General features: G+C 39.3%; 1 protein-coding gene across 2 annotated transcripts in view; it reads right to left on the bottom strand.

The window, feature by feature from the left end:
• LOC134311340 (neuronal cell adhesion molecule-like) overlaps positions 1 to 26,162 on the bottom strand; it is a 39,285-nt gene extending 13,123 nt beyond the window's left edge. The window contains exons 1-19 of one of the 2 annotated variants that reach the window (XM_062992983.1): positions 26,018 to 26,162; positions 22,559 to 22,664; positions 19,878 to 20,074; positions 19,240 to 19,362; positions 17,171 to 17,341; positions 14,835 to 14,946; positions 13,442 to 13,626; positions 12,463 to 12,594; positions 11,136 to 11,279; positions 10,803 to 10,914; positions 4,967 to 5,133; positions 4,270 to 4,417; positions 3,708 to 3,832; positions 2,312 to 2,413; positions 1,316 to 1,513; positions 1,111 to 1,181; positions 749 to 974; positions 504 to 619; positions 43 to 259 (exon numbers count right to left, since the gene is read on the bottom strand). In XM_062992983.1, the coding sequence (XP_062849053.1) occupies positions 43 to 259; positions 504 to 619; positions 749 to 974; positions 1,111 to 1,181; positions 1,316 to 1,513; positions 2,312 to 2,413; positions 3,708 to 3,832; positions 4,270 to 4,417; positions 4,967 to 5,133; positions 10,803 to 10,914; positions 11,136 to 11,279; positions 12,463 to 12,594; positions 13,442 to 13,626; positions 14,835 to 14,946; positions 17,171 to 17,341; positions 19,240 to 19,362; positions 19,878 to 20,074; positions 22,559 to 22,664; positions 26,018 to 26,105 (2,740 nt within the window). In that variant the 5' untranslated portion in view covers positions 26,106 to 26,162. Of the gene's footprint in view, positions 1 to 42; positions 260 to 503; positions 620 to 748; positions 975 to 1,110; positions 1,182 to 1,315; positions 1,514 to 2,311; positions 2,414 to 3,707; positions 3,833 to 4,269; positions 4,418 to 4,966; positions 5,134 to 10,802; positions 10,915 to 11,135; positions 11,280 to 12,462; positions 12,595 to 13,441; positions 13,627 to 14,834; positions 14,947 to 17,170; positions 17,342 to 19,239; positions 19,363 to 19,877; positions 20,075 to 22,558; positions 22,665 to 26,017 lie in introns of those variants that run through there. The other variant, XM_062992976.1, reaches the window with a different exon arrangement.
• Positions 26,163 to 26,522: the final 360 nt, after the last annotated feature.

Genomic DNA, 26,522 nt, shown 5'->3' on the forward strand with positions numbered 1-26,522 from the left:
AATCATTAGGTTGGTCTAATTCAATAGGATTCTAATACTCACCTCCCTCGGGAGTTTCAAACTCTCTGTTGGCACTGGCCGGCCCCTCTCCCTTTCCATTAAAGACTTTGATGTTGAGTTTGTAGACGCTGTAGGGCTGCAGACCAGGAAGTATGCCATGGCTCCTGTTGCCAGTGAAGGTCAGTGTTTGCTGATCCATGTGCTGGGCGTGTGCATGGCCATGGTGCTTGTGTAGGCCTTTTACTCTCCAATAATACACCTAAGGTAGAGAATGATTGATAAGTAACAGGGCATAAACTGAAGATTCTCTATATCTCATGCATCTATACAGACTAACAATGGCCTTAGGATGGGCAGTTCCAACTATTAACTATTATATAATAACTATAAGCTATTATTCCAAAAGATAATTTATTTTGCCCTGCAAGTCCTCGATAACAGAAAGTGTGATTATAATAAATGAGAAACAATTAAGAAATGATTATAATAACTGCAACACGTACCTTGTAGCCTTGTACTCTTCCACGCACCAATTTTGGTGGTACTGAATCCCAGGACACTTCAGCAAAAGAGGTGTTCTTCACCATAACATGCACATTTTCTGGGGCTGCCACTGGCACTGCGTAATAAAAGGGCTTTTTTATTGATTGCATTATAAAAATGTATAAATGTCTAGTTTTAATATTTTATATTGAATAACATTTACAAATTATCATTTATAATTTTTATCAAGAAGCAAATTACTAACAGTCCTCTCCAGAGTAACCGATGAAGACTGCAGGATCTGATGCATGACCATATATGTTCAGAGCCTGCACTTTTATCTCGTATGGCACAAATGTGGGTGTTCCAGACACTACAAACTTTGAAACATTGGACACTATCTCAGAGGTCCAATCATTGTCCATGTCCTTCTGTCTCCACATTACTTTGTACTGCAGGCCAGGGCCATTCGACTGAAGACCTGTCAACGGCTTAGAGAGAAAGCACATTATGGTTTTGTATCCAAATAGCACAACATTTTAAATGACTATTTAGAGATACATAAATCATTTTCATTTCATATGTATACTGTTTATGTATACTATTTGTTTTACAATAAACAATTACCTTCCATGATATAACCAAATTGTTATGTTCTGTGCCCATGCCTTGGACTTCAGCAGGATTCTCATCAGGAACTGTCAGGAAAAAGTGCATTACATATATCTGAAACAGTTTTATTTCATGTTGATGCAAATCATTGGGCCACTGGAATTTTACATATAAACAACAACAACAACAACAACAACAACAAAAAATGCAGTATGGGTACCTGCAGGGTTGGTTTTGTACAGACGGGAGGGTTGGCTGGGCTGACTATAGCCAACACTATTTAGAGCCAGGACTCTGAACTTGTAATGCACATACGGGGACAGCTTAAGATGAGCAGTAGTCTTAGTACCAGGCACATGTGTCAGGTTGTGCCATGTGCCGCTGTCATGAAGAGTGTCCTCATACTGAATCAGGAATTCTTTATAAAAGAAAAGAATACATAAATGTTCAAATAGCTTTTTATCTACTCATAATTCAACATTTAAACAAATACAAAACATAAATCCTTAATTCCTGCCCAATTTATTTTCTTGGATGTGAAGGGTTGAATTAAAGAATGCTTTTTGCCACCTCTGCTGTTGCTGGAAAGAGTGTCGGTGATTGATGGTCCAGCTATAAATTTTCAGAGGGTCAAGCAATAGCAATTCCAATTTCCAATTTATTGTGGCCGCCGCTGACACTGTTTGTGTATTGTGAAGGTTTATTTTGCTTGGCTGTGTGCACACTGTAGTGATGTGAAGGGTATGACTGACATGCGCTTTCAACCACGTCCCGTTGAAGTGCACACAAAGCTTGTGTGACAGTGTGATTATTTGTAAGAAGGATTTGCATTTTGCTTAAGTGTTAACCCCTTTCTGTGCTGTTTGGTTACTGCATTTCAAACTTGTCATCTTAATTGTTTCTTATGTTTTGCAGTACTTTAGGAGAGGACACAGTCAACTAGGCTGGATTTTTTTTTCAGGAGAGGTAAGGGTGGGTTATAGGGGGGCTGAGGTTTAAGAGCCAAAGTTCACAACTGTTCTAGGCACAAACCATCACACATATTCTTACATTCATTCATGGCCTCACACCTAGGGCCAATTTAAAGCCATAACATCGACCTTCTATATGTTCCAGGCCATACATCATAAAACATAATCTATTCTTTCAGTGTGGTCGTAACTTTACATACAGTCGGTTTTGCTATGTAGCTGACTATAAAAGCAAATATGCTTACTCTGGATAGGGCTGTTGTGCTCGTCTCCAGGAGTCCATGTGAGCTGGACACTCCGTGCTGCCAGGTCAGTTAACTCTAGATCTGTAGGAGCATCTGGTTGTTCTGCGGATAAACAAAGAGCTGGGAATTAAAATCATGCTGGCTAATAATAACAGTGGGTTTGTACAATTAAGTAAGGTGCGAACTGAACTAAAATGACATGCATATGAGTCATGCAAAAAGAAATGCATGTTAAATGCATGTTGCAATGGGCTTGTAAATAATGTCACTAAAGCTTTGTATACAATATGTTTTTAGTCAAATCTCATTGGCTAAAAAGGAATAAGCTTATTAAACAAAAAAACATTACTTGTAACGTCTGTAACACAAACATATTAAATTACATTCATTTAGCAGCTCTATCATACAAACAATCATAACTGCACCAGTAATTAAATGTCTTTAAACATAAGTAAGCAAAACATGAACTGAACACTCTAAAATGCTGTTTTTTATGATTTAAATTGAACTGTGTGAAGCTGTATAATTCCCTTTCAGTACAATAATGTACTTTTCATGGCCAGACTATAATGCTACAGTAAGATTAAATGAATAATAAAACATTTATCACTGTAAAAGTCTTTACAGCATAACATTGTATTACTAAGGCTTTTATTTGATAGGTTTGACCAGATTTTTTTTACTTCATGATATAACAATACCGTATAACATTTACATTTATATTTTCACCATTTTGCAGACTTACAGAAGTGCTTTCACGGTAAACATTTTCCTACTCCAGTTTAAGTAGACAACATAATCAACAATCAACATAACCAACAATCATAAGACTCTGTAACATTGCATGATTATACAGTATATAAATCATAAAGATAAAACAGGCAAACCAAAGAAAACAAAAATAAATTAAAATACAAATAAAACCCTCCACAACTTGACGATTGAAGCAAGGCAAGAATATAAGCACAAACACTAACAATAAAGCAATATCACATCATGCTGAAATGCACTCTCCATACACACATACACCAACCCAGGCAAGTATGAGGTGTGATATGTTGCGTGTGAGGCTGTTTTTACCATAAATAGTTGCTGGTGTGGGGGTAGCCTCTGAGATTACGCAGTGAAGAGTTAGCATGTAACAGTTAGTATACAGGAAAGATATGAATTTACTGCAGTTCTTTAGCATAATATAAGAGTGAGCTCAAGGGGATATTACAGAGAAAATAATACAGATCCTTCGCCAGCTACTAGGTATTTATTTTTACCTTTTAGTAATTTTATCTTGTACGTAACAAATTCATTATCATAAGACAGTCCTAATCTAAAACCCAATTCTAAAATAATTAAAACTGTAATGATATTCTACACAAAGCAAACATATCATGTATCTTACCAACAACAGTGAGTTGAGCGCTGGCAGAATCATGGTCTAGAGTGGTGTTCATGATGCAGGTGTACGTTCCTTCATCGCTCTCTGTTACATCCACAATAGTAAGGCTGTCTGAGCCCACAATGAACCTGAAAGCAATTAAAATGGTTTTAATAAAATTACACATCCTAATGAGCTATAATGGCATGGCTTTACTTAGCACTGCCAGCTTATACAGTCCCCAGTGGAATTAGCTATAATGCCATTTATTTGAAGACTCAGTATAATAGTATACCACAGAAAATTACAAGTGATTTATAGTCCCACAGGCATTTTTAAAGATGATCTTTATCAGCCTTCAATACACAGCTGTGGGGGTAATGCAATTATTTCCATAGCTAATAAAACAGCATGAGACTAAATGCATGTTTCACTGTCAATATTAAAAAAAAAACTACAAACATTTCACTTTAAAAGAGCAAGAAAAAAATTACAGAAAGATGGTCACATGTTACATCTGTAATACATTTGAAGTGTTTTACAGCTTTATTAGTCATAAATCAAATCAACAAATGGCGTAAAACACCTGTCATCATCAGGAAGCTCTCCATTGTCTTTGAGCCAGGTCATGGTGGGAAAGAGAGATGGGTCATGCTTTACTGTACATTCAAAAACAACATCTCTGTTTCTCTGGATGACCCTATAAGCAGGTTGCTTCAGAATCCGCGTAGGCTCTGTTAAGAGAGAGAGAAACACCGATACATAATCAATCAATAGGATGCCAAGGGACAATTTGTAATATTGTGGTCAGCATGTTTTGGCAGTCTGAAATCTATATTAATCTTTTATTAAAGTACTCTGACATGCGCAGTAAGTGAATTGCTCATTTGTTGATTAACATATTAACATTAATGTATTAAAAAGCGCATGCTTTAATTGGTATTTTTTGGCAAAAAGACAGAAGGAACTGATTTATGGCTTAGTGTAATGAAAATAAAAGTGAGACTATTTTTATCAGTCTCATTCATTCATGGAGGCGACAGAACTACCCATTACACCACCATGCTGACCTGTATCACAGATCTTCCTCGTACCTTACCGTAACTTAAAAATATTTAAAAATTACAGTACAAAACAAATTGACTGAACCCTATACAGGGCATCCTGTTTATCCTGTGAAATGCCTAAAGACATAGTACTATCAGTTTTATCAGTTAACAAAGGAAAAATATTGGGCATTTTTTGTTATCCTCATAGTCACAATTTCCAATTTAAACACTCACCTTTGACTTCTAAGTACACACGATTCTCAGAGATGCCCAGGGTGTTTCTAGCAACACATGTGTATTTGCCACTATTCATTGTCTGTGCCACAGGGATCTCCAGAGTTCCATTCTTATGGAACACATATGGGTCTCCTTCCAAGAAACTTGAATGGCTGTTCTTAAACCTGCAAAGAAAAAGCCAATTTTTACCAAAAATGCAAAAATAAATCTGGTTTTATTTTTTATTTTGGTTACTGGTGTGACACCTTTACTGTCAAAGTCAGACACCAGATGTTTTTACCCTAACAAATTTGGACAAAAGCAAGATTTGTTCTTGATTTTCCCCCCATTATCTCAAAACCTCGAGCTCTCACACAGAGTTGTATAAGCTCCCTTTGACAAACTCCCATTCCCACAACTCGCACAGAAGCCCAGACCAGTCTTGAAGGCCACATAACGCAGCAGCGGCAGCGAGAAGAGACCCAGTATGATCTTCACTTCCTCAAACTTCAAATCCTTCACACAAATATTGTCTGACCATAATTAAAATTGAGTCACACAATGTTAAGCGCTGTTAAGGAAAATTATAAGAGGCTTTAAAGGTGAGTCAAATAAAGACTAGGCTGTAACTGTAGGTCAACACAAATAGAAACATTTTAAAAGAAGAATACATTGGCAATGGACAAATATAGAGTAAGACGAGTAGTGAACCTAAAACAGCAGCAATTAAGCAATGAAAAATAAATAACAGAAAAGGAGAGATGAACCAGTGATACCAATAAAAAGTCATGCAATAAGGTCAAGGAACAGTAATATATTACATTCAAAATCTGGAGGCCCGAGAATGTCATTAATAGTCCCAGAAGGGCAGTTTTAAAGCCTTTTAGATGGTTGCAGTTTAGACTGAGAGCACAGTTACAAACTGCCTTATATCTGTCAGTTCGTTTTTAAGTTTATTACTTGCATGATGATTTTTAGGTTACTCTAAAAATGGGATGACAGATGAGATAACAAAAATGAGCCAATGAGAACTAGATTGTCGTTGTCACACTGCTAGCCTCGGTGTGCTCATATGTGCCACGCCCCTCTTCTCTGTGTGCACACTCACTCTCCTGCCATGCCTCACTCCTGATTGGTCCCCCTGAGCAATCAGCCCCAGCTGTTCCTAATCAGGGAGCATTTAAAAGGAGAGCTGAGGAACAGGCTGGCAGGGGTTATTTTGGTTATTTTTGGTTTAGTTTGGTTTGGACTCTCTTGGACTTCTTTGGACTCTGGTTTGCTCTAGGTTCCTAGCTTCTGTTCCTAGCTTCTGTTCCTAGCTTATGTTCCTAGTCATGTTCCTAGCTTATGTTCCTAGTCATGTTCCTAGCTTATGTTCCTAGTCATGTTCCTAGCTTATGTTCCTAGCTTATGTTCCTAGTCATGTTCCTAGCTTAGGTTCCTAGTCATGTTCCTAGCTTAGGTTCCTAGTCATGTTCCTAGCTTATGTTCCTAGTCATGTTCCTAGCTTAGGTTCCTAGTCATGTTCCTAGCTTATGTTCCTAGTCATGTTCCTAGCTTATGTTCCTAGCTTATGTTCCTAGTTTCTGTTATTAATAAATCCTGATTTTCTTATACATCTCAGCGTGTGTGTCCGCCCCTTTCGTCTCGTCCCCACCCCACGTGACATAATAACCCCTCCTAATTCAAGGACACAGCGAGATGTATCTTGTTCATGTTTTCCCGGAGTTTAACTCCATGAGGTTTTCTCAGACCTTCCCTTTAAGTAGGCCAGCTCCCTATGATGGAAGCGACCTTTTGGTTGAGGGCTTTCTGCTTCAGAGCCAGCTCTACCTGCAAAACCTTCTCGACCCGCAGCCTTCTGAAACACAAAAGGTGATGTTCATGATGTCAAGGCTGAGTGGTGCTGCGCGAGAATGGGCGAGGCAGCTCTGGACTGAGAAGGGAGCTGTGCTGAACTCTGTGCAAGAGTTTGAGGGCCTCATGCGAGCTCAATTTTCTCGTCGTCACCCCAAGGGCTCCAGGGGTCTTTTTGTTTGTTCACCGGCCCCAGTGCCGTGTTCTCAAGTTCGGGTCAGTCCTAGACCGAGTTCGTCTGTCCAAGTCTGTCCAATGTCTCCAGTGTTTTCGCGGCTGAGTCCAGTTTCTCTAGGGTCCAAGCAGCTGATTTCGGACGCCTCTCCAGTGTTTTCGCAGCTGACTTCGGACGCCTCTCCAGGGTCCACGCAGCTGAATGACGTTTCTCTAGTGTTTTCGCAAGTGATTTCGGACACCTCTCCAGGGTCCTCACAGCTGAGTGATGTTTCTCTAGTGTTTTCACAAGTGACTTCGGACACCTCTCAAGGGTCCTCACAGCTGAGTGATGTTTCTCTAGTGTTGTCACACGTGACATCGGACACCTCAAGGGTCCTCACAGTTGAGTGCTGTTTCTCCAGTGTTTTCGCAAGTGACTTCAGACGCCTCTCCAGGGTCCTCACAGCTGAGTGACATTTCTCCAGTGTTTTCGCAAGTGACTTCGGACGCCTCTCCAGGGTCCTCACCGTTATTTCAAGGAGTTTCTCAAGGATTTTTGCAGCTGACTTCGGACGCCTCTCCAGGGTCCTCACAGCTGAATCAAGTAGATTCTCAAGGATTTGTGCAGCTGATTAATGACGTTTCTCCAGTGTTTTTGCAGCTGACTCCGGACGCCTCTTCTCAAGGGTCCACGCAGCTGACTCCGGATGCCTCTTCTCAAGGGTCCACACAGCTGACTCCGGACGCCTCTTCTCAAGGGTCCACGCAGCTGACTCCGGACGCCTCTTCTCAAGGGTCCTCTCAGCTGACTCCCGAAGCCTCTTCGCCAGGCTCACCGCAGCTGACTTCCGAAGCCTCTTCGCCAGGCTCACCGCAGCTGACTCCCGAAGCCTCCTCGCCAGGCTCCACGCAGCTGACTCCGGATGCCTCTTCTCAAGGGTCCACGCAGCTGACTCCGGACGCCTCTTCGCCAGGCTCCACGCAGCTGACTCCGGATGCTTCTTCTCAAGGGTCCACGCAGCTGACTCCGGACGCCTCTTCGCCAGGCTCCACGCAGCTGACTCCGGATGCTTCTTCTCAAGGGTCCTCGCAGCTGACTCCGGACGCCTCTTCGCCAGGCTCCACGCAGCTGACTCCGGATGCTTCTTCTCAAGGGTCCACGCAGCTGACTCCGGACGCCTCTTCTCAAGGGTCCTCTCAGCTGACTCCCGGAGCCTCTTCGCCAGGCTCCACGCAGCTGACTCCGGATGCTTCTTCTCAAGGGTCCACGCAGCTGACTCCGGACGCCTCTTCTCAAGGGTCCTCTCAGCTGACTCCCGGAGCCTCTTCGCCAGGCTCACCGCAGCTGACTCCCGAAGCCTCTTCGCCAGGCTCACCGCAGCTGACTCCCGAAGCCTCTTCGCCAGGCTCACCGCAGCTGACTCCCGAAGCCTCTTCGCCAGGCTCACCGCAGTTGATTTTTGTTTTCGAGTGGGCGTCCCTCGACGAAGCTCCTGTTCCTGAGTTGGTGCCCCCTGATGGCACTCCTGTTCTCGAGTGGGCGTTCCCCGACGGCACTTCTGTTCCTGAGTTGGTGTCCTCCGACGGCACTTCTGTTCCGGAGTTGGTGTCCTCCGACGGCACTTCTGTTCCGGAGTTGGTGTCCTCCGACGGCACTTCTGTTCCGGAGTTGGTGTCCTCCGACGGCACTTCTGTTCCGGAGTTGGTGTCCTCCGACGGCACTTCTGTTCCTGAGTTGGTGTCCTCCGACGGCACTTCTGTTCCTGAGTTGGTGTCCTCCGACGGCACTTCTGTTCCTGAGTTGGTGTCCTCCGACGGCACTTCTGTTCCTGAGTTGGTGTCCTCCGACGGCACTTCTGTTCCTGAGTTGGTGTCCTCCGACGGCACTTCTGTTCCTGAGTTGGTGTCCTCCGACGGCACTTCTGTTCCTGAGTTGGTGTCCTCCGACGGCACTTCTGTTCCTGAGTTGGTGTCCTCCGACGGCACTTCTGTTCCTGAGTTGGTGTCCTCCGACGGCACTTCTGTTCCTGAGTTGGTGTCCTCCGACGGCACTTCTGTTCCTGAGTTGGTGTCCTCCGACGGCACTTCTGTTCCTGAGTTGGTGTCCTCCGACGGCACTTCTGTTCCTGAGTTGGTGTCCTCCGACGGCACTTCTGTTCCTGAGTTGGTGTCCTCCGACGGCACTTCTGTTCCTGAGTTGGTGTCCTCCGACGGCACTTCTGTTCCTGAGTTGGTGTCCTCCGACGGCACTTCTGTTCCTGAGTTGGTGTCCTCCGACGGCACTTCTGTTCCTGAGTTGGTGTCCTCCGACGGCACTTCTGTTCCTGAGTTGGTGTCTTCCGACGGCACTTCTGTTCCTGAGTTGGTGTCCTCCGACGGCACTTCTGTTCCTGAGTTGGTGTCTTCCGACGGCACTTCTGTTCCTGAGTTGGTGTCCCCCGACGGCACTTCTGTTCCTGAGTTGGCGCCCCCTGATGGCGCTCCTGTTCCTGAGTTGGTGTCCTCCGACGGCACTTCTGTTCCTGAGTTGGCGCAGCCCGATGGCGCTTCTGTTCCCAAGATGGCGCCCCCTGATGGCGCTCCTGTTTCTGAGATGATCCTAGATGTTGCTTCTGTTCCCGAGTTGGTGTCCTCTGTGGGCACTTCTGTTTCCGTGTTGGAGTCCCCCGATGGCGCTTCTGTTCCTGAGTTGGCGCCCCCCGATGGCGCTCCTGTTCCTGAGTTGGCGCATCCCAAAGGCGCTTCTGTTCCCAAGATGGCGCCCCCTGATAGCGCTTCTGTTTCTGAGTTGGCGCTTCCTGACAGCGCTCCTGTTTTCGTTTGGGCACCCCTAGGTGCTTCTGGCTCCTCGACAGCGTTCCCCGACTGCGCCTCTGGATTTCTGTGGGCAGCCTGCGTCCCACCATTTTTATCACGACTGCCTGAGGACATTTTTAATGACTTCAAATTTACCCCGCAGGGCCCAGGACCTCCTTGTTTTTGTTGTTTTAGGCACTCCAGGTGTAGTGCCTTTGGGAGGGGCATCTGTCACACTGCTAGCCTCGGTGTGCTCATATGTGCCACGCCCCTCTTCTCTGTGTGCACACTCACTCTCCTGCCATGCCTCACTCCTGATTGGTCCCCCTGAGCAATCAGCCCCAGCTGTTCCTAATCAGGGAGCATTTAAAAGGAGAGCTGAGGAACAGGCTGGCAGGGGTTATTTTGGTTATTTTTGGTTTAGTTTGGTTTGGACTCTCTTGGACTTCTTTGGACTCTGGTTTGCTCTAGGTTCCTAGCTTCTGTTCCTAGCTTATGTTCCTAGCTTCTGTTCCTAGTCATGTTCCTAGCTTATGTTCCTAGTCATGTTCCTAGCTTATGTTCCTAGTCATGTTCCTAGCTTATGTTCCTAGCTTATGTTCCTAGTCATGTTCCTAGCTTAGGTTCCTAGTCATGTTCCTAGCTTAGGTTCCTAGTCATGTTCCTAGTCATGTTCCTAGCTTATGTTCCTAGTCATGTTCCTAGCTTAGGTTCCTAGTCATGTTCCTAGCTTATGTTCCTAGTCATGTTCCTAGCTTATGTTCCTAGCTTATGTTCCTAGTTTCTGTTATTAATAAATCCTGATTTTCTTATACATCTCAGCGTGTGTGTCCGCCCCTTTCGTCTCGTCCCCACCCCACGTGACAGTCGTCATGTACCAAAGCTGCCATAATTGCTGCTGCTGTGCATACATATGTGTAGTTTATGTACTGTACATAAGGACTGTTAAAAAGCCAAAGCTGGACTATTAATGAGCAGACAAATACAATTACAAATACTCAAATTCAGAGATGGACAAACAAATCCCACACACACACATACATACCATTTGACTTCAGGAATAGGGGAGCCAAAAGATGCACAGTCCAAGAGAGCAGGCCTGTTGATGATGACTTGGTAAACTTTATTATGTGGGGTTAGTATTCTAGGAGGCTCGGCTGCAAATACAAAAAGCATATCATAAATACATTTGGTTTTGCAGTTACTTTCTGTGCAACACAATAAATTACATTAGTAAACTGACACATTTGATAATTACAATACCCACCCCATAATACATGCTCCTATTAGAAGCAAAAGATTTGTTATTTAATAATAATACTATTATAGAAAGAAAAATTCATTAAACAATGAAGCTAGGATGATTATAATTACTCACCCAGTACATTGACAAAGGCGTTGGCAAGTAGATATCCATGTTCATTGGACACATTACACTGATAAACAGCGCTGGAGCCAGTTTGAATCTCAGTAAAAATAATGGTATCATTTTCCACTTTTCTGCTAGGGTCCACAGGAGAATCTGTTACAAAACAAAACATAAAAACAAAAGACAAATCAGCTGAATCAGCAAAGCTCACCCCAAATTTGACTAATTGATTAGTAAAAAGTAGGTGAAATTAAAAGTGTCATTACACGTTTAGATTCCTTTACTCAAATTTTAGACTTTTTCACCTCACTTCCCAAAACCAGAGGTAAATTAACTGCTGAGATGATGCCTAAAGAGATTGTTTAGCCCCACATTTCTTGTCACGTTTTATAAGAGTTATATTTATGCGTTAAATGTTTGGTGAGTAACATTAGACCTATTTACCTAAGGTAAACACCTATCACCTACAACATTAAAACCACGAACAGGTGAATATTGATTATCTTAATACAATGGCACCAGCATGTGAAGTTGATGTGTTACAAGCTGGAAAAATAGGCAAACATTAGGATCTGAGCTACTTTGACGAAAGGTCCAGCATGGCCCAGGATGTACTGTGAGAGCAGGGAAAGCCAGAGGAGGTACAGTGATGCTCTGGGCAATGTTTTGCTGGGGAACCTTAGGTCCTGGCTTTCATGTAGACCAAGTACATTGCTTCTTGGCAGCGGTATTCCCTAGAATAATCTGCCGTGCCACGATGCAGGAATGGTTTGAGAAATATGACAAAGAGTTCAAGGTGTTAACCTGGCCTTTAAATTCCCCATATCTCAATGCAATCAATCATCAGTGGCGTGTGCTGGACAAAGCAGTCCAATCTATGGAACTTAATGGATCGCCTGCTAAATTCCTGGTACCAGATACCACAAGACACCTTGAGAGGGCTTGTGAAGTCCATTCCCTGATGGGTTAGGGCTGTATTGGTGGCACAAGAGAGACCTACACAATGAATTGAGCTATGCACCACTGCGTTGCAGTTGACAGATGTTTTTGCAGTTGCAGTTGTTTTTGTGTGGGGCTGGACACAGTATGACCCTGACCAGGATAAAGCCACTATTAAACTGAATTCTTGAAGAGAATTGTATTTTATAACAGAAGAATATTATTGAGTTTTTGAGAGAGTTTTTGAAAGTGGTTATGCCATTTATATCCAGCAACTTTAATTACAGTCGGACTATAAACATGCTGAAACATTTTAGCTAGTATTTTTAAAATGATGTACTTTTGACAATTTACTGTGTCACACATTAAACATAATAATAATAAGGTAAAAGCTTACTTTCAATGGGTACCCCATTCATAAACCAAGTGATGGTGGGTTTGGGGGTCCCTCTTGCTCTGCATGTCAACATCCCTGTCCCCTGTGGAGGCAAGACAAGATTTCGGGGAGCACTGATCCAGTATGGAGCAGCTGAAAAAAAACAAAAAAAAAACATATACAGTGCATTAGGGTTCTGTTGTAGGAATACTTTCTTTTGATGTAATTTTTATTTAGCAATAAAAGTAAAAGTATGATATTGATATCAAAGCATTCATACGGACATCCTCATAATAACTGAGCCTACCGCAAAGAAGTTATGTCAAATGACAAAGGTCTAACAGTAATTTAATTAAAGACAATTTGTTTTGAAACAGATGATTTGTGGGCAAGTACACGGGTGGTGGTCCAAGCAAGAAAATGGCATAGACCTAATTATGCCTCCTACAGTGAGGGAGTGTTGTGGATCAGTTATGGTCATTTTTATTTGGAAACATGTTCTTCAAGACATGTTCTTCATTTTATTATTGTTTGTTTTACATATTGGCTGTGTGACAAAGCACAGAAACTTGCTGTTACTGCATGTTTAAAATCTTCAGTACAAAACAGTCTAGGGCAGTCCTGAATGCAGTCGTTGAATGCTGATTACTTTAGATTCATAAACATTAAAGAAATTCAAATGCGAAAAAGCAAAATAAAAGATATGTAAAGCCTTTGAGATATCAAGAGTAAATTAGGAAAAGTTTTCCATCTAATGGCATCTGTTTACAGTATGGAACATACAGTAGTATCTTAATGCTATTAAAGCTAATAACCTTTTTCCTGTACTACACTTTTCACAAGACAATCTAATATATATTACAATATTCAACCATGTTTACTGACAGAACATTAGTTCCCCAGACTATAAAATCATGCACTGCATTTAAAAATCAATATCAGGAAATGTAAGACCAAATGTGAGCAAATGCTTAGTGATTGAGGCTGGTATCCATTTCACCTTTCACAGTCACTTGAATTGTGTGGTGGATGGAGCCCAGGCTGTTCTTGGCTTTGCAGCGGTAATCTCCAATATCTTCCTCAGAAACGTCCTTGATCTGGAGAGTTTTATTAAAATTCTGGAAGGAGATTCTTTTAGTGGGGAGTTCACCACCAAACTTGCTCCAAGAGATCATTGGAGTAGGACTAAAAGTAAAAGAAAAGAAAGGGGTTGTTATACATCACTATGTTACATAATGAAGATCTTACAACAGGGTTATTTATTTAGCAGCCCAAGGGTCAGATCTAACACTTGAGTAAATTCTTACTGACCCTTAACTAATCTTCCTGATGATACCTGCAACATGTTATTGGCTAACAAAATGCTCAAAAGGTTTGGCTTACTGGCTGACAAAGAAATACTAGGAAACAAAGGTAGTACAAAGAACCAAGTACTAATCACTACACTACTAAAACCTAGTCTTTTACTTCATTTATTTATTTATTTGTGCATGATTTTAACATCATATTTGTGCATATTTGTGCATGATTTTAACATCATATTTTACACACTGTGATTACATTCATGACAGAAACGGTAGTTATTTGTTACACAAGATTCAAGTTTAACGTCAAACACAGTCATGGACAATTTTGTAGCTCCAGTTCACCTTTCTTGCATGTCTTTAGACTGTGGGAGGAAACCGGAGCTCACGGAGGAAACCCACGCAGACACGGGGAGAACATGCAAACTCCACACAGAAAGGAACCGGACTGCCCCACCTGGGGATCGAACCCAGGACCTTCTTGCTGTGAGGTGACAGTGCTTCCCACTGAGCCACCATGCCACCCTTTTACTATATTAAGGGTTGGTTTCCCAGACAGGGATTAAGGCTAGTCCAGGACTACATTTTGCTTTAAATGGAGAATCTCCATTCAAAATGCTGTGTAGTCTAGGACTAGGCTTAATCCCTGTCTGTTTAACCAACCCTAAATGTTTGATACCTTCATACTACACTCTCCACTAGCAATTCCTGAGAAATATTTTCTAGTAAAATCATCCAATTTGTTGTATATGCAAAAATCCTCAAATTCCAAGATTAAAAAATATATAATATGAAGACAAATGCTTACAAAAAATATAGCAGGACAATAACTTAAATATTTATTTAGCTAGATGTCCTATAAAAACAACATCAGATTTGTGAGGCCTGGGTATTACACAGTTAAAAACACACAATATTGTTTTTTCATTATCATTTTATTTATTAAAGTATTAAAAAAAACAAAAAATGCACTCAATTAACCAAATGTAATTTCTATTTGGGTTTAATTAGACTATACAAACAGGCATAATTAAAGTCAGTCCAGTTAAACATCCACAGTACAAATAAAATATTAAAAAGCAAGCTTACAGTCCTTCTGCAATGCACTCCAGCTCCAGAATCTGTCCTCTAAGAACCATCTTTGAGCTGGTGGAACCAGTAGGAACCAAAAATGAAGGTTGTCGTTCCTCTACTGGTTTATCTAAATCAAGAACACTCAAGATAAGAACTCTACATGCACAGTTAAACACCACAATGGTAACTACTTCAATACATAATAGACATCAATACTAATATGAAGAATAATAAGCAATTTACATGGTTCCTATACATGTTTAACCAAAACATCCAATGACTGTAAACAACATTAAACTTTCGATTTGCCACAATATAACAAGGTACTAAATTAAATCTTAAATACCCTTCATCTTTATGTTTCTAGAGACATAGATTTTATCCTTACTGAGACAATCACGAATTATTTACTAGAATTTAAACCATTCTGGCTGAAATAATATAGAAAACATATATCTATACGATGACATATGCAAGACAATAGTGTGAAATGCACTAGACTTGTCAGTCAGTGGAAACCTTGAATTTATGAGTCACTAGTTTGTTTTTTATACCTACCTTGTACATACACTCATTTGGCATTTTATCACGTACCTATTATATAGTAGGTGTACTTTGTAGGTATACATCTACTGACTGAAAGGTATTCGGCACCTATAGTCCTTTCATTCCTTTGATTAAGAATGAACAATTTAAATGCAGTTAACTATGTTTTCAGTTGATATTTAAATCAGTCTGCATTTTTTTTTACTCTTTTTCACGCTGCCCGAAAGTGCAGAGTGCAGAGAAGGGTAGAAATTTGGTTACTTAGTAATATAAAAAAATGATGCCATGCAGCAAGAGTTTTTCTTAGTTTGTGAATCAAACTATCACCATGACTCAGTTGTGGAAGACTGGCTAAAATTAAAGGTGGGATAAAATTGTTGAGGTCTGAGGGAAACATTCTGGCTTGGAATCTAAGCTGTGTGTGTGCCATAAATCACAATAACTATGCCAGCCAAGTAACAATTCCCACTGCAGGTTGTAGGCAGAGTAATATGACACACTGCCAACACTTGAGTGATTTGACATAAAGGAAATTGTGGTCTTTAAGTGGCCCAGTGAGAAGCCTATTAAAGATATGAGGTGGTAACTCTGTACACCAGGGCTCCCCAACTAACCTGGTAAGACATCAGAGTATTCTGTAGAGAGAAACAGAAAAGCTGACCTATTACCTTGTGCAAAATTACCTGCAACCTATTCAAAAAGGTTGTAACATTTGCCAAAGATGACTTAAGAAAGTTATGCAATTTAAAGTGAATAATTTTTTCTTTCTTGTTTGGTCTTTACTCAAACATGAGTAAATTATTTAAAAATTAAAGTTTCCAGTCTAACAGACACATAGAAAAAATAGTTAGGTGCTGAATACCTTTTTGTCAGGTATTGTACATATATTCATAAATCAGAACAATTAGTACACATTTGAAAAATCAAGCCCAAGGAGTGAATAGAAAAAGTAAAACAATGAGAAATAAGCAGATTGCATGTGAGGTCGCATGTAAGAATAGTAGAATTAATTTATAGGAATTGGAAAAAAGAAATAGATGGTTAGCTTCATTTTTCATTATTTGAAATTACACTTCCAACATTTCATCTCTTGCCTGCAATGTAAGAAAAAAATATCAGCATGCAAAGCAATTGTAGCAGATTAAATCAAGTCGTACAATATGAAAATACAGAGAAACAAGAACAGAACAAAACAGTTAAGTGTAAGAGCCCACAGTTGTTGGGAAAGATAAGGAAAAGTTGACTGAAGTTGTGGGTTAGTGATTGATCTTAGTGATTGGTAAAGTTTAGGGGTTAATTACTAGTGGGTCAGTTAAACAAGGTGCGATCACTAGGGGGCGGCGTGACTCACCACCAAACAACTCAGTGTAATTCAAATAAGCTTCCATTGTCTCATTGATCGCATCCACTGGAACACAACAAAAATTCAAATGCAATTAAATCATGTTAAATGACACGAATAGTGACAAATTAGGAAAAAATGGTGCAAAATCAGAACAAACAATAAACAGGAAAAAGAAAAATGATGAAAGAGTTTAACATTTGCGCTGTGTGCAGTCTGTGACATTTTGCGTAACTAAAGCGTTTCCTTTGTTTCCCAGAAAGGGTTGACAGTACTTTACAACAATGAATGGAAGTTTGGAGGCTTTATTGCAACCTCCTCAAACAAAAACCTAAATGATTCCAAACAATACCCTTCATTCAAAGCTGGTGTCATCTGAATTGTGGGTATCCTAGTCATAACTGCGGAAGACTACCCCCAGCTCTTCTCCCACAGATGCACGCAGTGTTCATAATTGACTTACTGTTAAGGACACGAACGGTGATGGGCTGTTTCTGCTGAATGGTCTGTGTGTGGGGGAAGCGTGCGTAACAGATGTAGTCATTTCTGGAATCTCCCGTCACCACATTGGAGAAGTAGAGGTCACCGTTCAGGCCCTGAGACACTCGTCTGCTTTGCAGAAGCCTCTGGAAATCTGGGGAGGGTGAAAGAGGGAAAAATGTGGATAACTGAAGTGAAGTTGTTATAAAAAATGTTTCTGCTCTACCAGAAGCATGATGACAATAATGTGATAAAGCAGGTGCCGAGAACAAAATGCAGTGAAAATGAATGTAAGATAAAGACAAGCACTGAAACACTCCATTGCTAACTTTAATTCTAGTGCATGTAAAAATATGTAAAAATGTAAATTATAGTTTCATATAATAGCAACACAATGTTTTTTAAAGTAAGGCAGGTGTAACAAACTGGTAAGTTAAGTGTGAATGAATGGGAATGCTGACCTAATGCTAGGTTTTAAAGTCACATTGACACTCTTCTGTAATGTGCTGGCACATAAGACAGAAGCAGAGAAAGGTCTATTATTTCTGTGGTGTATTGTACATACACTATCATACTTCTGCTCCTGCTAGACGGGATGGCAACCTGGCATGTTTGCACCAAAAATGTCCAGAACTTACAACGGATTTTATCACAGACTGGACTGAACAATGAAGAACTCCAATTATTTTTTGCTAGTTATAACTTTCAGTTCAATTTAATTTTGTGTTTGTATGATTTGTGTAAATCCTATTTATTTAAAGTATTCTCCAGGCCACCCAAAGAGGATGGGTCCCTGCTGAGTTTGGTTCCTCTCAAGGTTTCTTCTAGTAATTTTAAGGGAGTTTTTCCTTGCCACAGTTGTCCTCAGCTTGCTCAATAGGTGTTTTTGGTCTGTTGGTCCTGGATTCTGTAAAGTTGCTTTGAGACAATGTCCATTGTAAAACTCGCTTTATAAATAAATTTGACTTGCCTTGACACTGTACCTCAGCTGGATCAAATATATAGACAGCTTATCTACTGTCAACAATTAAAATTAGGAAACCCGTCTAATAACTGCAACAGCATTTTAAAAGAGCTGGGTTGATTTTACCATTTTCATCTGTCTGTGAGTATTGTGATCAATTAACTATTTACTTAAACTATATTGCAATTTTCCATGCAGAAAGTAGATTTGCTGCTCTAATCTGCTTGAGTGCTTCTAGTAAGCAAGTTAAAGAATCAATGTTTAGGATGTATTTCTTCCTTGTGGCCAGTGGTCTTAAAGCCCCTGGACCCAATAGCCCTGACTGGGATCAAATGATTCCAGAACATTGCAGAACAGTGTTCATTGTAAACCTTACTCTCACTCTCTCTCAACCTTACCCTTACCCTCCATCCCATCTTTTTGAGTGTGTTGCAGGCATTACATTCTATATACTGTATATATATATATATATATATATATATATATATATACATATATATATATATATATATATATATATATACATATATATATATATATATATATATACAAAACACAATGAGGTTTGTTTAAGCAATTAAACAAATTACAGTTTATATTAAAAAGTTTTTGGAAATGGGGTTTGTGTACCAGTAAGTTAACTTTAACATTGCGTAGACTACATATAATAAATAGTTGTGTCTTCACATGAAAATTTAATTGCAGTAGGAACCTTATGTTATTATGAGGTTTGGGCAGAATTATTTAAATATTATTTTTAAAAATGATAATAAAGTTATCCTTAATGTCATGTTTTATAAGTTAAGGTTATTTTTTTTATTTGGAGCTCATTACATGCCTATAAACATTTTGCTGCATAAACGGTAGAAACAGATCAGGAACAGGAAGTAATTGTTACAGTGTTGTACTGAAAAAAAAACACAGGTATTATTACATTGTTTACTACTGTAACATTTTACCTTTCTAATGAAGCTAATTTCTTTTAATCTGCTGTTCGTTTCATATGATTGAAACGGAATATTTTTAGTCTGTGATTTAGTGTAAAACTTTAATTTATTGCAGTGAAAGAGTGGAGTAAAACAGCTTACTATTGTCCATCCAGAAGACAATGGGGGGAGGAAGTCCTGCAGGAGGTCTGCACGGCAGCACCAGAGACCTTCCCTCTTCTATGATGACTGGCTTGATCCTCTCTTTTGACCATAAGGGTGATCCTGCATAAGGCAACACAACACATCACAGCACACCAAAACCCACTGTAGTTTATAAATGTCCTGCATGTTTTTTGTATTTAGGACTATGTATGTTAAGAACAAATCGGATGAAAAAGATGAAATATGTATATATATATATATATATATTTATCCAGAGGTTAATATTATAAATACATCAAGGAAAATTCTATCTATCTATCTATCTATCTATCCATCCATCCATCCATCCATCCATCCATCCATCCATCCATCCATCCATCCATCCATCCATCCATCCATCCATCCATCCATCCATCCATCCATCCATCCACATCTTTATAAATATATATATATATTCACACACACACATTTTGCCAAACAAGTGCTTTGATGATGGTAGACTTTTTTTACATAAGAGAAAGCAATATCATTTGCATAAGGTGCATTTAAAAAACAAATGAGCAAAACACATGAAGGTAAAACTCCAGTGTTACTAGGAAGAAAAGCTGGTGATCTGAAGTAAAATCTTGACATACTTGACTGGCGAATGACAATGTTGTTTGAGACAGCAGTCCCGTGCTCATTGCGTGCAGTACACTGGTAGACACCTTCATAACCATCGACTTTCTCCCCTCCATTGATGTCAATAACCAGAGTGCCTGAATGAGGCTTCATGGTCACTTTAGAGTCCGTATCAATATCAAAATGTATGCCATTTTTGGTCCAGGAGAAGCTGTAAGTGTACAAATGAATATTTTAACAACTGCCCAATGTAATCTCTTAGTATGTCTTTTCAACATTTACATTTATGGCATTTAGCAGACATTTTTATCCAAAGCAACTTACAATTGTGACTGAACACAATGCAAGCAATTGAAGGCTGCTTTGTAACTGAACAGTAGCAATCTAGTCCAGTAACCTAACCACTAAGCTACCACTGCCCAATGAACAACATATTATGCATTTTGAGGCCCTGCCACCTAATGGTGCAAAATAAAGGGTAAAGTCAATGCATTCTGATCTATTAAGCAGCAAACTAATGATAAAAGTTGATGTCATACTAATATGTGATTCAAGACAGACACATGAACTGTATCTTATGTGTGACTGATGGGTGCTGTTATTGTGTCAAACACAGATGTTTCAAACCAATGGGGGATCTGTTTATTAATTTATTTTATTTTTTAATGTTCACTATTTACTTTTTAGTGATTCAAATGTAAACATGCTGTATTAACTACAAAAAACTTCTGTATTTTTCTAATTGCAACATTTTACAAGCACAGCCTGTGTCAGTTTAGTTCTACTTGCATCATGACTGGATGTACTGTACTGACTAGTATGGTAAAAATAATAATATACATAAGTGTTTGTTTGTTTATTTATTAGTATTTTAACGTCATGTTTTACACTTTGGTTACATTCATGACAGGAACGGTAGTTACTCATTACACAAGGTTCATCAGTTCACAAGGTTATATCAAACACAGTCATGGACAATTTAGTGTCTCCAATTCACCTCACTTGCATGTCTTTGGACTGTGGGAGGAAACCAAAGCACCCGGAGGAAACCCACGCAGACACAGGGAGAACATGCAATCTCCACACAGAATGCACCCAGACCACCCCACCTGGGGATCGAACCCAGGACCTTTTTGCTGCGAGGCGATAGTGCTACCCACTTAGCCACCGTGCCGCCCTACATAAGTGTAAATGTTTTTCAACATTAAAACACAACTATGCTAAGAGAAAGAAAGAAACTAATCAATTATATATAATAATTGTGTTTGTTAGTAAGCTGCAACAGATTTCTTCATAACATACTTTTATCTTGCTGCATTAACAAATGTTTATTTAGTACACCTTCCTTCTACCTACAGTTACTCACCATTTTATTAGGTAAAAATGATTTTTCATTCCTGTTCTGCACAATCAGTCAGCCAACAAGAGTTCATAGATCAACAGATAGCATCATCCATTACCACTGGGATTTTAAATACTGTCGCTGCTGGTTTAAGTGTCAATATTAATGATGGGTGGTGCAGTGGTCTAGCCACTAGCCGAACACCGCCAAGATCCATGTTCAAATCGTTGCCATAAAATGCACTTTTAGGGTACATGTCCCCTAACAGGATGGTAATCCATCGCTGTGTCATGTCAGACAATTGTGTCTGTATGTAGACAGTAACACTGGATCCCAGGGATAATGGGCAACCATAGTTTACCACTGTACCACCCAAGCTCCCTACCATATAACATTGGTAATATATGTAAAAAAAATAATAATAAGAAAAAAAAAAAAAACTCCTTTCGGTTAAAAACTATACAAAAAACCATGAAACAATATATAACTCGAAATACTAAAAAATTCAATAGAATATTACTGCAGTGTTATTACAGTGATAGCTTCACTCACTTTGATCATAATGCTGCTTAACACTTTAAAACTAAATCCCTTTAAAGAATGTAGAGGAATTTCCACTGGTGATAAGGCCTATGCTGAGTAGAATTTCTAATAAAGTCTAAATTGATCTTCCCTCAGCTTAACTGAATTTAAATTTGATCGTATGAAAACATATATTCATTAAGCCCCTTTGTGACAATTAGAAACAAGACACCACAGACTAGTCATAAGACAAATGATATCCCTAGCCGTCTGCTGCTACACTACATATGGTGTAACATCAACCCTCTGTTATATGGGCAAACCATGGCACATAAAAGTACACCATGTGGCCAAAAATATGAGAACATCTGAGCATATGCTTTTGGCCATCCTATTTTAAAATCCTAGGCATTAATATAAACATTAATATAGGCCTTAACTCTTCTGGGAAACCTTTCTTAAGAATTTGGAGTGCATTTGTGGGAAATGATGCCAATCCAGTTAGAACAGTATTATTCAGGTTAGACAGTTGACAACTGCACTCGTTCAATTCATCCCATGGCTCTGTGCAAGCCACTGGAGATCCTTCACACCAAAGTCTTTAATTTGATTGACTAATTTGAAACTGCACAGTGGCACAGTTATACTTGCTGTCACAAAGTTAGACAACCACAAAGTTAAAAGCATGTATTTTTTATGATTTATTTCATATACCTGGTGGTGGCTGAAACACCCGAATTTAACAATAAGAGGGGACAACCACATACTTTTAGACATATAGTGAATGTATTTTTAGTAAAGGCACATATACAAACAATGCAAACCCCTTACCTTGGATGTGGTTTTCCTTTAGCCTCGCAGTGGATGACGATATTCTCCCGTGGATCAACAATGTAATCTTTGGGGGACTGATTGGTTATGGTTGGAGGCTGCGGCACTACAGTCACAAACAACAAACGAATTAGCAAGACCTTTACTCATGCTGTTCAAACAGCAGGACACAGCAAAGGCACAAGCACTTACCCTTACTCCCTTATGTCAAACACAAAAGCACACCTGAACATAAAGTGTTATGCAGTCATAGGTTTCTAGGAAAAACAAAAGCAAGCAAGAAAAGCAAAGCTATACCACAAAAGGGTAGCATGCAACAATGCAATGGACTGAATAAGCTTAATAAATAGATTCGTCTATGTTCATGTGTAGAATCTAATGCTTCCTGCAAAGCTCAAGACAAATGTATCCATGTTTAAATTGCAATGATGCAGTCACATTGTAGCAAAGCAAACTACTTTTATAGCCTACGTCTGGCTGCTTTGGGAGGGAGGCATGTTGCAAATGCAAGCAGATTCAGCTGTCCTGGGGCTATTAAAATACATATATTGTGGCTTTTAAAAAAAAAAGGATAGATCTACCTAAAAGGCAACATTTACAACTGCTTAGAGTCCTACAGCCACTTGGGAGTTATACTATACTTGGGTTATTGCCATACTGTTATATTGTCGATAAAGATTGCTTAAATAAGAAAGCAGACTATACAACTTATTAACCATGACGTCTAAAAAAATCACAATGTTCTAGGAGAGTTCATTAATTTTGTAATAACTGACAGGATTCGGGACCCAATTGGCTGGAATGGGCACCTGTGAAGATAAACGATTACAAAACATACAGGTATGTCCCATGGAATATTCATAAAAGTGGATTTTTAACCGAATGCATTTGAGACATTACATTTCCAAATAAAAAAAATAGATTTTACCCTAATGTATCTAATTGTATCTAATATTTACCCCTTGTTCTGAATAATTTTGTCATTTGCATTATAAAAAACCTTCAATGTGCCTACAAAGCTTGTAAAGCACTGATTTCAATGGGCATGACTTTGCAACTTAACATAATCTAACTGACAGTAATTTTCAATTCATTTCTGAAATGTGCATCAGAACACATTATAACACAAAATCTGTCATTTGCCGAGCTAATTGAGAGCTCTATTTAAGTTCCACAATAATGAACCAGTCAAATCTGACATTGTAAATCGTTATTAGAGGATAAAGTCCCTGGAAACTCTAGAGCTTTCTATCCATAAAGCAAAAGCAAGCACAATTACTTGGCATACTGGCTGTGCACTAAGCTTATTTTAAGAAAATCATGGTTGTACAATATTAAAATGTTAGGCTACAGATAATGAAATCACTCAGAATTAACTGATTTAAATAGAGACATGTAAATGAACCCGTAATCTGTACAGGCCGTATTCCTGTGACCAAGGTGCTGGTTCTCAGCAGCTTGACTCCACCCCTCTATCACTGGCTTTCTTTTTTTAAATCACATTATTATTATTATTAGTTAACCTCATTACTATTCCTAAATTACCCCCATCCTAACATTTCTTAAATGTGTTTCAGGCTTTTTTTAAGCAATTTATTCATTTGTAAATAAGTAAACAAAATTACACTAAATTTGGTATTTTCTAACAATTTAATAAGGTTTTTAATAAGGTTTAAAATTACAAGTTGAGACACACTCCATTTTTTCCTGCTATTACTGCCTGACTGATGTTGCGAGCACAATCCTCAGTGAAGAATTCTAACTGGTCTCCATGGAAAATAAATAGAAGACAGGATGGCAAAATGCTTTGCTTCACTGCACTGTGAATGCATTAAAAGTTGCTCAGGATGGCATATGTGTGAATTAGAATGTAAATCAAGCTAATAACCCAACACAGTGGGGATGCATGCATTATAAAGCCTCCAGGTCATATGCAACACAAAAGCGAACAAAACTTCAAAACATCAAAGAGAAAATCCAAACCAAACTCCCAACAAACTGCCAAAGAAAAATCACACCAAGTATTCACTTACATCCTTCCAGAACTTTTGCTTTATTCCCCAACAGCAAAGAGAAAGAAAACACGTATGAAGAGAAAAGCAGGTGTTAGTGTAGCTTTAAAGAGTAAATGTTAAAAGTGGTTAAGATTATCAGTATGTGAGCCATTCGAAAAAGTGCAGTTTTACAGGTCTAAAAATATCCTCATACTGTAATAAACGCTAATAAAATTATTTATGTTAAATGAAATGGCTGAATATCCTTCTAAACAATGCAAATTTAACTAAGAAACTAGCTTTCTTTAAACCACAACCAAGGAACTTCTATGTTTTCCTGCAGACAGTGTTTTTTTACAGGGTAGGTAGTACATGGTTACCTGGAGCTACAGCCACCACATATGGCTGATAATGTACATGGCATAATATTTCTGTTTGCCCATCAAAACTAGATGCACTAAAAGCAAAATACAACAACAACAACAACAACAAAAATCTAGTCCATAATACAGACTGGACTTTGTGGTATGTAAAAAACCTTAAAGCTGCTTGACTTAAAGCTTCTTGACTAAGTAGCTAATATCTCCTGTTATTCTGTATAAACTTTGGTGCAATGGCTTAATATTAAAGCACAAAAAAGCACCTTTACTGCTTTTCCTGCTTCATAATTTTTTCCCTACAGATAGAAAAGCTGTTGTAAATGGCAAACTCCTCTAATGATGACTAATGTAAACTGGCAGTAGTCTTAACATTTGGAGTGTCAAGTCCACTATATTGTAACTATTGTCCATCTGGTAGCTGGTTAATAAACTACATGTTAAAAGTTATCCTTCGTTAGGCAAGCATTCTATTAACTATAGAACTAAAATATATGATAGTTGTATGCACTGTATTGTAGAGAACCTTAAAAAGTACAGTATCAACCATAGACTACAGGTTTTGGCAAAATACTACATACATAAATTCACACATTATTAAGCAATTTTTGGTACCAGAAATTGAAAATCTAACCAAGAAAATATGATGTTTTCATATGTGACATTCAATAGAAATGGTTTGCCTCTTTGTGTGATTATGTGCCAAGCATCTCCGCAATAGCACATAAGTAAGCGATGTGATGTTTATTCAGCATCACTTAATATATGCTGCCTCCACAGTGTTAGTGTTGCAGATTCACCACTTACATTCCGAGGGCCTACACAAGCACACACACTGAGTAAACTATGAATACTCATGTGTTTATGGATAGTCCACAGTAAGTAAACATTTTTATCAATTAAGTGAAAGGCTTCCAGATACAGAAACCACACTTTTCTTGCATACTTTAATAATACCTTGTCATTTTACACCTGTTTGAAGAGCATAAGTGAGGGAGAAAAGCTATTTGATACATTGGAAATGTGTGTTTGTATACTGATTTAAGAGAATGTGTGTGTGTGATAACAAGGTTTGTTTGGGTACTTACGGTCAAGGGGAACCTCAAAGGCTGTGACCAGATTACTCAGAAGGAGCAGCAGCAGCATGGTGCAGAAGCAGTTCCTCGAACTGTCCATTATGACAAGACTTTTCCAGACAGACGCCTCACCTCTCACCTCAATCTGGACCACAGGTTACACAAGATCCTCCACCACTGCAGCTGAGAGCAAGACACAGAGAGGCTACTTGTTACAAACGCTTAAAGTGAGTTACAAATAAGGACACAGGGTGTGTTCGAAAACCTAGTTCGCTCTCTACATAGACAGCAATTTAGGTCATCCTCTGCACGCTCCCGACAATTAGGCTGTTCAAAATCCTAGATCCCTTAAAATGCTCACTAGTTAGATATCTTAAATGTAAACTGTATTTTCAGTAAATAACGAGGGAGCATCCGATGCTTTTCTAGCAATGAAGGCAATCCCAGCATTCAGTGCAGCATGACTTTTCTCACAAATAAATAACAAATATGGCAAACAATGCGGGGCAAAGAACAG

The sequence above is a fragment of the Trichomycterus rosablanca genome, chromosome 1 (genome assembly GCF_030014385.1).
Source record: "Trichomycterus rosablanca isolate fTriRos1 chromosome 1, fTriRos1.hap1, whole genome shotgun sequence".
Taxonomy (NCBI): domain Eukaryota; kingdom Metazoa; phylum Chordata; class Actinopteri; order Siluriformes; family Trichomycteridae; genus Trichomycterus; species Trichomycterus rosablanca.